Source organism: Pteropus medius, unplaced genomic scaffold, assembly GCF_902729225.1.
Source record: "Pteropus medius unplaced genomic scaffold, Ma_sr-lr_union100, whole genome shotgun sequence".
Lineage (NCBI taxonomy): Eukaryota > Metazoa > Chordata > Mammalia > Chiroptera > Pteropodidae > Pteropus > Pteropus medius.
In genome coordinates this window covers 2,704,399-2,718,121 of record NW_024345600.1, presented here as the reverse complement: position 1 = coordinate 2,718,121, position 13,723 = coordinate 2,704,399, and the positions used below count along the sequence as shown (strand labels likewise).

The 13,723-nt window shown below is 48.5% G+C and overlaps 1 protein-coding gene across 1 annotated transcript; it reads right to left on the bottom strand.

Moving 5' to 3' along the window:
• Positions 1 to 10,151: 10,151 nt before the first annotated feature.
• Positions 10,152 to 13,099, bottom strand: KCNA5 (potassium voltage-gated channel subfamily A member 5). Its single transcript, XM_039874108.1, has one exon. The coding sequence runs from the start codon at positions 12,811 to 12,813 to the stop codon at positions 11,014 to 11,016; it is 1,800 nt and encodes a 599-aa protein (XP_039730042.1). The 5' UTR covers positions 12,814 to 13,099; the 3' UTR covers positions 10,152 to 11,013.
• Between the last annotated feature and the right edge of the window lie 624 nt (positions 13,100 to 13,723).

Below are 13,723 nucleotides of genomic sequence, written 5' to 3'. Positions count from 1 at the left end.
GACCAGTAGTGTACACTGCCCTGCTATGGTCAGGAATGAGCTCAGTTCTCAGACCTCTGTTGAAACTAGAGCTGAGATGAGGTGAGAAACCAGGAACACGTGCAAGGCTCCACAGACACTATGACAGGATAGTTTTATTCCTGCCCTGCAGCACTGCCCGGTGGACTCACAGACCCAGGCGTTCCCACCTCCGTGCCTCTGCCCAGATGGATTCCTTCTCGTGAATCAACACCCTGCTCACGTCCTGACCTGTGTAAGTCTCCATCCCTCCAGAGCCATCTCAGATACTCGATTCCTACATCTGGTTTCGTCATTAGCCACTTCGTTTGGACTGCTTGTTAGACTGTGAGTAAATAATTCTCTTTAATTCATCTTTTTGCATCTTCTAGTTCTAGCACAGCATGGGAGATGTTAGTGCTCAATAAATATAAATATTATAATAATAATAATAATAATAATAATAATAAACAACAACAACTACTGACCTTCCCCAAAGGGTTTCCCGCCTAACAAATATCTAAGTAGTTTATTTCAAAGCTGCCTAGTAACAAATCTGAAAGAAGGTCTTATAATTATCCCTACCATATCGTTGAAGAAAACTATGGTATCAGTTGCATTTGGTCACAGGCTAATAAATGACAAAACTAGGGTTTGAATTCAAAAATACCTGCCTCCAAACTTCTCACGCAACCAAAACATTTGAGTGCACGGCTGCCTCCTCATGTACTGGTGCTCCCGAGGCTCCTCTTCATGCCTTCCCGATCCTCAACCACCCTCTCAGCCCTGCATCCCAGTCCTCCTGTCCTTGACCTCCTCGGGACAGCACATTTCCCAGCTGCTTTCAGGAGGCCCTAAGTGCTTTACTCTCCACAATTCTTTAACCCACTCTGCCAGCCAGCATTCCACTGCCTGCAAAGTTCTGCATCTCCGCATATATACTTCTGCTTAACCTCCCATGTCCTCGACTGTCAGACTGTAGTTAAGCTGCGTTTATTTTAAGTAGTCCATACCGAGGTGCGAGTGACTGCTAGCCCCTTAAATTTCAGTAAGAATTTTCCAATTGACAAGGGATATCTGCCACCTTCAAAAACTAAACCTGAATGTGTTCCCAAGAAAGAGTTCCAAAACAGTTTGAGCGATGGCAGCAACTTCCAGTTACGTGCATGGCATTCTCCAAGACGACCCCTTAGAACACATTTATTTGTATGTCTGAAAGTCTGCACATATATATTTCCTTAAAAAGAAGCCTAATGAGTTCATGGTCAGATCTCATTCATATACTCTTTATCATACAATTCAAATGTCTCATTAATGTACACTTTCCATTGTGATTCTATCATTCATTTGTTTCTGGTTAGTCTCTTCCACCTCTGAAATTCAAGGTCCTATAAATCGCCTTTGTTGCCCACAATCTCAAGGGTAGTCCAGGCCCAGCATTGGAAAGGTGTGGTCACTAATTCACAACAGAGACTTACTTCTTGGCTTTGCCCCCTCGGCAGTTTCCAGAAACAACACAACAAACCATGCCTCCTCGGTAGAGGTGGCATGCATTCCTTTCAAAACTGTAGAACAGAGGCCTCTCTGCGACTCTAATAAATGCCATGCTCCACTCAGAGTCAAGTCTGCCTTGGCGGCCACCAGCTGTCAATATCTGGGATACATTTGCCCATTCCAAAAAAGTCACCCAGACAGAATTGCCTGTAGCCACGCTTGGGGAGGGACCCTGCCAGCTGGGAGGGAATTGGGTCAGTGCCAGATTATCCAATAAGAAAAGGCAACCTGAGCTGAAGGCACCAGCTCAAAAGGGGTGTCAAAAAAGTATTTGAAATAACTTAACACTTGATATTTTAGTAAAAGCATCAAGAAAAATATTAGAACTTATAGGAGCTTTCTTACATTTCTATTTTAATTAGTATGGTTTTGATTTTGAATTACATTTGGGGGAGCATTATATTCTTTTCAGTGTTCAAGACTTCTAAAGATTTTTAACCCAGTCCTGGTCCAGAGGTTTGAAAACTATATTATACCGGACTGGGCTGAAGATATGAACTCAGTATCACACAGGTTTCCCAATGTCTTCTGTATGCCTAAGTCCCAGCATCTGGCACAGCACCTGGCATTTAGGAGCTCAGAAAATGCATGATGACCTGACTATGCTTGTCTCTGTGAACTCCACTGCTGCTAGTGCTACAGTCAACCAACCTGGAGACCCAGGGTTCCCCCTAAAAACAACAGCAGAGAATGATGGAAAAAGAAACTGTCACCACCTTTATTGCCTCTCACTTCCATTTGGGTTGCCATTCACTTCATCTTCTAAATTGAGACTTATAAATTGAAGTGATAGAAATAATATGATTTCTTTGACCAATATTCTTGGTTGTCATGCAATTTTTATATATAGTCACTGTATCTCTCACTAGTATTTTTTTACTCAGAGTGACAATTTCTCCAGTTTTCCACCTCTATCCCTCAGACCAGTCTCTCTTCCATCTCCACCCTGGGGCTCTTCCTTGATGTCTAAAACACTCCCCTGAATCCTCACCCAGAGAGTGCTCCATCTTTCTAATTCTAGGAATCCCAGCTCACATCAAATATTATCATCTAACTGGACCACACATATGGTGAGTAAAGGGAGAGCAATGACACCTGTGAAATGAGGGCCATTCTTCCACAGCTTCCTAGACGCCAGGGAATGGCTGTATTAATGATTGTTCCACAGTATTCAATGCGGGAGACCCAGAGTGATGTATTTTATTGTATTATAAAACAGCTTGACAAGCACTTAACCTAGTTCCCCCACTCATAGCAGATACCTCTTCAACACAACACATATGGAGATAATGGTGAAGCTAGTTTATATATCCAGTGGCTTGGGAGACCTAATTCTACAGTACAGGTAAAAAGTCATAGGAGGAGCCAATTCAGTTCAGGAAGCAGTATTATCGAGCGCTCGTTATATTCCAGGCCCAATTCCAGGCACTGAGATGAACAGGAAGATGACGAGCCAATTCCTGCTCTGAAGGAAGGGCTTGTTTGGGCCTAGATGGGAGAGAGGCAGGTGAACAACTGACTAGAGTTTGAGCAGAATGTGCTTACAATAGGAGCACCGAAAAAAGGGACATGGCTTTGGGCTGGAGGGATTGAGGATGGCTCCTTTGAGGAGAAGATATCTGAGCTGTGCATTAAAGGATGAGTAGGATTTCAGGAGATGAAAATAAGAGTCAGGTATTCCGACCAAGAGACTGACTAATGAGAAGGCATGTTGAAGGGTGGCATCTGGGGCCATGACTTTGTCCATTGCAGCTACCCAGTATAAGTCTCTTTGAAGGTAGATAACGTAAAGAATGGGAAAACTGGAAAGGAAGATTTAGCATCACATTATGGAGAACTTTAAAAGTCAGGTTAAAGAAACGAAAATTATTCCATTTAGGAATCCTGGAAAGACCTGATGATAGGAATTGTCCTCTGGAGAGATTAATTTGAAAGTCACGTGTAGAGCAGACTGGAGGTGAACAGTGAAATAAAAGCAGAAAGGCCATGAGGAGGTTACTATGTCCACCCCAGACTCCAATTTGACCTGCAGTCCAAGTGATGTGTGACTTATAGGTGACTTCTCTACAACCAAAGCATAATAAATAACAATAATAAAGTAACAGGTACCCTATAGAGTGAGTACTATACAGGAACAGAAGTACAAATCACTGTTCATTGTCCAAGCTGGATATTTTGAGAAATATTCCTTGCGACTGGATGTCTTGGACACTTAAACACAATTGGGATCACTTGCATCAATTTCCCAGTTGATGGCCATCTAAAAAGTGCAAATATTGCAATAATAAAAGTTTTATCAAACAAACATGCGTGGACATCTCCTGTCCATTTCCTGTAACTAGCATGGGTTACCGAGAGGTACCTACTGAGGTTTTAGTGATCTCAGTTGTTAACTATATATGCACGAAAGATAGCTCCTTGCACTCTTTGGAGCAAAGCTGCTCCATAAATCTTCAGTTTATTATCTCAGTCATTTGGAAATGTATAATGAATGTTACATTGCAATAGCCTCACGTTATAAGCCCTCAGAAGTTCCCAAAGAGCAGGTCTTGTGATGGAACACAAATTACGGGATCACCAAACCATGAAGCCAGAACTCCTAGAATTAGACTTCAGATGTTATAGGAGATCCATCACTTTAAGAAAAAAAGGCAAAGCTCTTTCCTTCTTTGTAAAACTTGAGGTTCAGCACTGCTGATCTCTCGCTATATTGGAGCACAAGGGCACGATCTACGTCAAAGGCCATGTGCAAGGAGCTGACAGACACAGTGAGTCACGAGATATCATCTGTCATAAGCAAGGAAGCTCCCACCCTAAGAGAGAAGACACGGCACAAATAATCAATTCAAGGGACAGAGTGACAAGTGACATGAGAGGGCTCTGGGAGCTGACAGGAGGGTTCACAAAGGCAGGGGGGATGGAAAGACATATTAATAAGCACTGAATCTATGTTTTCTTTCCTTCACACTGCTTCTAACTTCACACTTCTAACTTCACACTTCTTCCAGCAATCCTCGTTCAAATAAGTATACTGGACTTAGATAAATCCCTAAAACCTTTGAGCAAAATTATGTTTTTCAGGGACATTTACAGCTGGTTCTCTGTTTTTACTCTTGCTTTTCTTTGTTATGATTCTTGCATGTGTCTCTTTGTGTACAGGCAGGAGTCGCCTGCTCACATCAGTCTCTGAGTGTCCTGAGAGCAGACTCGGTCTCATTTCTGTCCCCACCACAGTATCCAGGACTGACAGATGTGAGAGACACCTGTAGAAGGCAGCACTGACTTCTCCTGGGCACAGAAAGTCACACCTGAGAGAGGGTACAGAGAACACAGTGAGAAGAGGGGGACCCTGAGCAAGCCTCCTTGCTGATCATCAGTCCACATCTCTCCGTTCTCCCCAGGGAGGCTCGCACACATGGGAGAAGACCTATTGCCTATCAATGAGTTACCAGGACAGGGGCTGAAAGGCGAAACCCGCTGTCCTCCTCCAGAGCCCTTCATTCCTGAAAGAACCACAGAGAAGAACGCTTTTGGGGGCCAAGGCAAGTTTACCGTCCAGGGGCAAGTGGAGTTCTCCCTCTGGATTTCTGGGCAATGACACGCTTTGCACACAGAAGTTCGTCTTCCCCACAGTGCTCTCTTCTCGACTTCACCACAGCCCCTCTTAGATGTTTTTGTTTCTGTTCCTGGTCTTAGAATAGTCATGAGGAACTCTAGGTCTCCAGGGCTTATGCCCACCCTCCTACCCTGCACCCCGCGGCACCCCCCAACCTTTGGACCTGCCTCAGCCCTCTGCCCCAAATTGCAAAAATCTGCTAGAGTCTCCTAAAAGTTGGCCAACCAATCGAGGAGGCATTAAGGGTCTTGGCCTGCCCCACGAATTAAAAAAAAAAAAGATCAGATTTCAACCCACTGCTTGCCATCAGTAGAAATTTGTGTTGTGCTTCCTTCAGTGAGACGGTGCCGCCGCATCCCTTTTGGGTGTGCTGCCTGGCTGGGCAGGGCCACGTTCCTGCTCCTCAGCGCTGAGTGGCCAGGGGTGCTGCTAGGATTGAAAGTCCTGCCCAGAGCTCTCCAGGGGGCCGTGGCTTTTCCCCGCCCCCTGTTCTACTTGAGGTCTCCACCTCTCTGCTTCTGCAAGAAAACACGTGCTCCCTTCTAATGCCTCCAGAGTCGCCACACCGCTGTTCCCCTCTCCTCACCTCATCTCATGCTTTCTCATGCTTCGCTCACATGCGCTCTTTTTCAACCATGCGTCTCTCTAACTAGTACATCGCTCCCCCCGATTATAATTCTGCTCATTGCCCCCGTGGTTCTTAACTCAATTGTAAAATGATCTAGCAAAATATTCGTTTTCTCACTTGATTATTGATTCTTCCCAACGGACTGGAAAACCAATTATGGAAGATCCCTTGCCAGTTATTCCCAATGCCCGGCATGGTGCCTGCCGCATAGTAAATCATGCTGTCAAATAAGTATTTGTTGAATGAAGGGAGGAATGAATGAATGAGTGAACAGATGACGAATGAATGATAGTTCTAAGTACACTAGATTATAAATGTTTCAGTTTCCTCCGTAGACAGGGAGATGCTTATATACAGGCATCTGTTTACCACAGTGCTGTATCTCCATTGTCTATATAGGCTTGACGTTTTCAATAAATGCAGGTTGATTTGAGTAAAATCAAATCAGAGGAGACATATTAGGGCTTCACAAGCATGACTGGAGACCCAGGAGGCAGCCTTCACAGGCAGACTGGATGTAGATAAACCGATGTGGCAGGGTTGTGCCTCAGGAGGCGGGGTGAGGAGCAGCTTAATGAGAACTTGGAGGCTCTCATGCAGAAAGAGCAGAGAGGAACACAGAGAGAAATCCAGCTTAGGAGTGGGGGAAATTCCAATCCTAGGTTCCTTTAACAGGTGGTGTGACCTTGGGTCTATCACCTCTTCTTTCTGGGCCTTGATTCTCTCATTTGTAAACAGAGAGGGACAGACCAGACTATTTGTAAGGTTCCTTCCAGCTGAAACATTGCATAGTGCAAAGTTTCACATTATAAAATAAATGCCAGTTAAGAGGGAAGGTAACAAGCATTTTGCTCTGTCTGAGGACTTGTGATCTGGAGTTGATTTGCTCCAGGCTGGGCCAACACCCCCCCCTATATACCATGCACACTCCTATATGTGCACACTCCATATGCACACCATGTGCACACAGAAGCCACACCAGCCCAGGGACCATCTCCATAGCCAGAGAAGAGCCACGTGAAGAGGGGCAGGTAAGTGCACTCTCAAGGGTCCACGTGTAATGTCATGTCCAGGGAGAGACTAAGGACCGGGAGGAGAAGGAGGCCCATCTCCTGGCAGTCTGGGCCCACTTCTGCCAATGGCTCACGGGAAACCCACTGCCAAGTCCTAGGCAGAATTTCCAGTTTGGCATTTTCTTCTCCCTCCTTAGATATAGAGAAGCCCATCCCATGGCTGCCTAGAAAAATCTAATTTTCATGAGGAGATAGAAGTAAGCTACATCTTTCTAATAAGTTTGTCTCTGGTCTAGGAAAATCCAGCATGAGGTCCCCTCCCCAAGCCCAGAGTTGTCATTTGCAAGAAAAGCAAGTTCAATGGAGTAAAATCAAATCCGGAGCCAGTTCGGGGCTCACGGGCATAACGGGGTGGCCTGGGGGCAGCCTCTGCATGACCGATAAACTGATTTGACAGGGATGTATAACTGTCAAGCTAAGGCTAGTTTCGACATTTTTAAATGACTGCATTTTAAATAGTTATATAAATACCTGCAATAATAGCTTCACTTTTGCTTCTTGGCCTACAAGGCCTATAATATTTACAATCTGGCCCTTTTCAGAACTTTTGCCAACCCTTGCCCTAAACAACTGGTAAAACCGGAAGTCCCACTGTGGTCCTGGGGAGCGGGGACCATCCATCCCGGAATGTCTGTGTTGGGGACTGGGCAGCCATTCTCCTCTAGCCCACTATTCCCATTTCCCTCATCCTGAATGCCCTCCCCTCTTCCTAGCCACTCTTAAAGGTCTCCAGAAACTTCTCTTTTCTTTTTCATTTCTCCTCACCTCCCACTCCTGACTCCGTAACACTCCATTTTGGAAGCCTTACAAGGCACTTGATCACACACTGTCTTGGCATGATTTGCTTTTGTTTTACACTGATTGCCTCCCTACCGGGACTGGAAGTATATGAAAGCAGGACCACATACCAATATTTGTTCCAGTGTCCTCAGCACATCCAAGAGTATTGAGTCCAGGTAGCTACTGAGTAGGTAGGTTCTGCTGAGGTCAGAGTAGAGCACGTGAACATCACCCAGTGTCACACTTCATTGTACACATCCTGTCACTTCTAGAGGGGACTTGGAGCAAGGTATCCTGCACCAAGAGAAGCTTTGCCATCTGCTCCAAGCCTGGAAGTGCTTATATCATTAACACTAGAACCACTCAAAACCCAACTCAGTGGAAAGTTTCTTCAATGGCTGCATTCTGTTTCATTTTCCCCTGCAGGAAATGTTCCAGGCAGGGTGAATTAAAGAGCTGGGGCTTTAATCTGTCATTTCTTAGGGTTCAGCGAGCATAGAGGCAAGAGGAAAAAAAAATAGTGAAAAAGAAGGGCCTAGATGCTTTGCAGTGGAGAAGCTATCCCGTCACCAAGCACAGACCAAGCACGACCCTGCTCTCTGTGCTGTGTTTGCCGAAGCTGGTACATTGTAAACCCAGGGATGGTTTCCTGCTGCGGGGGCCAAGAAGCAACATCTGGATAAAAAGCTTGGCTGAGGCCACTTGATCTAATCTCCTCAGGAAGATAAAGGCTGTGGAAAATCAATGACAGCAGAGCAGGGAAGGGTGGGAGAGGACAGGAGGGGCCCCTTACCTCGGGCAGCCTGTGTAACAGCCTTGACATTCAAGTTCCTTTCCTGCTAAACATGTGAACAGGCAAAGCATGATGTCTATTTCCAGTGGCGTCTATTTCCAGAACCATAGCAACAGGTGCACAGAGAAGACAGAGAGATGAAAATACTTGCACTACCTATCTGGCCCCTCTCCCAGTGCCTCAGGACAGGTAACTGGATAGGAGGAGGCTGGAGCAGGGGACTAGGGTACCCCACTCCAGGGGTCCCTCTGGAACCCGCCTTGATACACTTTATAAACCTGCTCTGCAGTAACCCCTCCTCCCACGCGAAACAAAGAGACTCACTCTCTCATTTCCTCCACTCCATCCCTGAGGATTTGTATAATAAGCTTACACTCATTTACTGAACATTTTAAAGATGCAGGCTGTTCTACTTGGACCAACATCTGTCAGGCACCTGGATACATCTAAGATCTGGGCACTGCTCTTTGTTGCTTAAGCCTAAAGGACCCGACCTTCAGGTTCAAGGTGGTAACTGCTCTTTTGTCTTTTAGGGAGGGTGGAGCCTGGGACCAGGTGGTCCAGTCCCACACATTAGCTTTAAAGCCATAGAGGGCTTGGAGGTGAGACTGTGTGGAGCTGAGCTTTGGCAAGATGCCCTGCTTTTAGGCAGATTGTAAATTATAAATAAATACAGTGTCTGTTCTTCCTTTGCCTCAGCATGTAATGAAAAACAACAGAGCCCCGCCTGCAAAATCCTTCTGTTTTCTCCTCAGATTTGCTGCTAACAGTTCCTGACTGGAAATGACCCCAGGCAGTCACAGACACTGGCTTTTATTATTGTGTTGGTGTCTTATTTAAATCCACGATTCCCAGACATCAGTTTGGTAGATCCTCCTTGGAGACCTGGATGCACCCTCAGAACTAACTGATAAGCTCACTGTTGTTGTGGGGGAGGTGTGATTGTGGACCACCAGCCAACCGGGCTGAGGATGTAAAACGACCAGTCTTTGGATTATTTAGCAGAAAAAGCAATAGCAGGAATTCAGAGCCCATGGGAAAAGCTAATCCCAGAGAGAAATGGCAGGCAGTGTTATACCTACTGTGATGTTTTTCCACAGCCATCCAGTGAAAAGGAAACAAAGGGATTCGTTCTGAGTTTAGAGATTACCCACAAAGGAAACTAACCTTTAATGTAGACGAGCGAATCCTTCAGTTTGGTTTCTCGCTGCCTCTGTCCTCCACAAGGGCAGGGCACTCTCCTCTGCCACACCGTGGTTGGCCGGGAAGCGTAACCAGGTGCTGTTCCCTCCCTTCCTGCATGACTTTCACACCAGGGCTATGTTTTATGAACAGGCTTCATGTCTATGAGAGTCAGGCTTATTTCTCAGAGCTGTTGAGAGTCTTGGTAAATAGGACTTAAAATCTGCAGACAAAGGAGAGTTTAGAAATCCAGCCCCAGGGGGCCACAGTGGGGAGGCTTTGTTGTGGGGCTGATTACCCTCTGCCTTTTAGCTTCATCCCCACTCCACGTGGAGTCTAACACCATTAAACAATACGTTGCAGGGGTGTCCAAGTCATCAACAGCTTGAAACAAATGGAGCTCACTCCTCCTCTATGAAGCATAGAGGGGGCCCAGCAAAAAGATATTGATCAAATCATTAGCATTCCAAGTTTTCTACCCCAGTCAATGTGGCATTTGCTCTGACTCCAAAACCAGAAACAGCAAGTGACAGACCATTTTTTTCAATTTCAAAAAAATACATTAGCTGTAGGAAAACTAACACTTGCCTCAACCAAGTAACATTTTATTTCCTGGGATAAAAATAAAGAGCATGAATTATCAGAAGTCTTCCTCCAGCATCATTAAAATGCCTTTTGAAGAAAGTTACAAGAATTGTTTAAGGCGCACAGAAAAAGTCAGACTTGCCTTTCTTCCAGAACATTCCCTGCCCTAGACACAAAGCACCATTACCACATCCCAGAAAAGAGAGAGGTTTGCAGACACAGGAACCAGAACAGCCATAACCAGAGTCTCTGCCTCTAATATAAGTATCACAGAAAAACATCACAGTAACTCTCTCTTCCATAAATATGACATATGTCTTAAAAATATATCCAAAATATCTCCATCTGAACTATAGTACAAAAATCCACTCACCAGCCATAAAAATCATACCCCCCTCCCCACCCCCACACACAAATATAATCATATGTTAAGCAAATTTGGAACACATGGATGTTTGGGGGGGTTACAAAAATCTCTTGGGATCTGGGCTATTTAAAGTCATTTTTGTTTGAGTTATTCCTCAGCTGAGTATAGGAAACTGGCTACAAATACATCCATCTCATAGTGCTCACCATTTCAACAGCTCCTGCGTCATGGAATGTGGTACTTTTTAAAAATAGGCGACTCTTGGTGTCATGGAAAGAAGAGGGAAATGGGGGGATCCAGAGAGAGAAGGAGGGAGGGAAGGAGTGAAAGGAAGAGGGACAGACTTAGGTTACAGGTGGGTCTGAAATACTCTGTGGTATAAAGTAGACACCCAGGTTTAGGAGGCTTCTGCTGTCTCCACTCCACTGTCATCAGTCCTTACAAATCTGTTTCTCGGCTAGCGTCCAGGCAGAGGGCATACAGGGACCTCCTCAAGTCCACATTGCTCTTGGCCTTGAGGTTACACTTCTCTAGGGGACAGCTGCCCCTTCGGGCTCCCTCTGCATTATCCAGGGACCCCGCAGCTTTGCAGAAGGACCCCTTGTTCCAGCTGGCCTTCCGCTGGCCTCTGCTGTCCGTTCCTGTGCCCTGGCTCTGGCTGCCCTGCTCTTCCTTAAGGGCTGCCTGTTCCTCGTGGTCCGTCTCCCGGTGGTAGAAGTAGTTGAAGTTGGAGACGATGACAGGCACCGGCAGGGCGATGGTGAGGACCCCAGCAATGGCACACAGTGAGCCCACGATCTTGCCCCCTACCGTGACGGGCCTCATGTCCCCATAGCCCACCGTGGTCATGGTGACTACTGCCCACCAGAAAGCATCTGGGATACTGGAGAAGTGGGTCTCCTGGTTGTCAGCCTCCGCGAAGTAGACGGCACTGGAAAAGAGGATGACTCCGATGAAGAGGAAGAAGATGAGCAGGCCCAGCTCCCGCATGGAGGCCTGCAGGGTCTTGCCCAGGATCTGCAGCCCCTTCGAGTGGCGCGAGAGCTTGAAGATGCGGAACACCCGGACCAGGCGGATCACTCTGAGGATGGCCAAGGACATGGCCTGCTGCCCATTCTGGCCACCCCCTCCTCCGCCCCCTGGCTGTGGCTCTGCCAGCTCGGTGCCCAGGGTGATGAAGTAGGGGAAGATGGCCACCACGTCGATGATATTCATAATGTTGCGCGAGAACTCTGCCTTGCTGGGGCAGGCAAAGAAGCGCACGAGCAGCTCGAAGGTGAACCAGATGACACACGTGGTCTCCACGATGAAGAAGGGGTCCGCCAGGGTCCGGGGCAGGAGCGGTGCCACCGTTGGGCCTGAGGGAGGCACCCGGGCTCTGCTGCCGTTGGCTCCCCGGGCCGGCCCAGCAGGCTGGTGGGGCACCGGGGGATGGCGGAGCAGCTCGCGCTCATCCCTGAACTCAGGCAAGGTCTCCAAGCAGAAGGTGATGATAGAGATGAGGATGACCAAGACCGAGACGATGGCGATGGCCCGTGCAGACCCCGAGCTCTCCGGGTACTCGAAGATAAGCCACACCTGGCGCTGGAACTCATTGCGGGGCAGGGGCTTCTCCTCTTCTTTAATGAAGCCCTCGTCCTCCCGAAAGCGCGCCATGGCCTCGTCCCCCAGCTGGTAGAAGCGAATCTCATCTGCGAACACGTCCAGGGAGACGTTGACCGGCCTCCGCAGCCGGCCCCCGGACTGGTAGTAGTAGAGGATGCCATCGAAGCTGGGCCGGTTGCGATCGAAGAAGTACTCGTTCCTCAGGGGGTCGAAGTAGCGCAGGCGCTTGGCCGGGTCCCCCAGGAGGGTGTTGGGGAACTGCGCCAGGGTGCCCAGCTGCGTCTCAAAGCGCAGCCCAGAGATGTTGATGAAGATGCGCTGGTGGTGAAGGGCCCCGGCGCTCGGCGCCTGGTCCTCCTCCATGCCCAGCGTGGGGTCGCCTTCTCCCTCCTCGTCCACCGGAGGCAGCTGTCTGGACGGGGGCAGAGAAGGCAAAGGCCGCCTTCCCGGGTCTGCGCTCCTCTGCACGCTGCGACCCCTCGGCGCTGGCTCTTTGGGTCCATCGCGGAGCGCAACCGTCGGGGGACACTGGAGCTCTCCTCCCGTGGCCTGGCCACAGCCTGCCCGGGCCTCACCTCCTCCTTTGACGGTCATGGCCCCGCCGTTCTCCAGGGACACCAGGGCGATCTCCATGACCCCGGAGCCGGGGGCATGCTGCGCCCCTGTCGACCCGCTCCCGAGCCCCCTCCTCACACTCCGTGGGTGCCCCGCATGGGGCTGCTCTGGCGCCGTCGGCCAAGCGAACAGTGAGGCGGGCCGGGGTTGCCGGTGCGATCCCCTCGCTTGGTCCTGACGTCAAGAAACCGCTGCCCTGCTCTCTGCCTTTCTCTCTGTTCTGGCAGCCCGTTACCAAGCAGCCAAAAGCCTCCTTCCAGCAGATGCAACCTTCAGCCGCCCCTCTCAGGCTGCGCGGCGGCGGTGCTTGGCCTCCACCCCGCACGCTCCCCGCCTCCTCCCTTCCCCGCCTCCTCTTCTCTCCTCCCATGCCCGGGTATCGTGGCAGCGGACGCCTCTCTGGAGGGCGCAGCAGGGGCCCCAGACAGAGGAGGGAGGGAGGCTGAGGAGGGCGCAGCCCAGTGAGAGAGGGAGGGAGGGAGTGGGGAGGATGGAGGAACAGGTTGTACCCAGAGCGCTGAAACTCCCAGGGCAACCAGATGAGAATAGCTCTGGATTTCAGTTCACCTGGGAATCCATTCGCTCAACGCAGAGTGGAGCTGAGGGCGAAATGAATTGTCTTGGGTTGAAGGGATGAGGCTTTGAGCTGAGTCGGAGTAAGAGAGAAGAGACAACAGACCTTTTTCTGTTTCCCCCTTGGAGGAATAACAGTTCTCTGGAAGAATTACACACAGGAAGGGGCGTGGCAGAGCTATGGGCTGTGACAGATAGGCAGAAAGATGTTAGATAGATAGATGATAGATAAATGATAGATAGATAGATAGATAGATAGATAGATAGATAGATAGATAGATCGATCTCCAGATCAATGGAAAAGCATCTCTCCTCTCACAAACCAATCAAAAGGTAACCCGCTGAAACCTTGCAG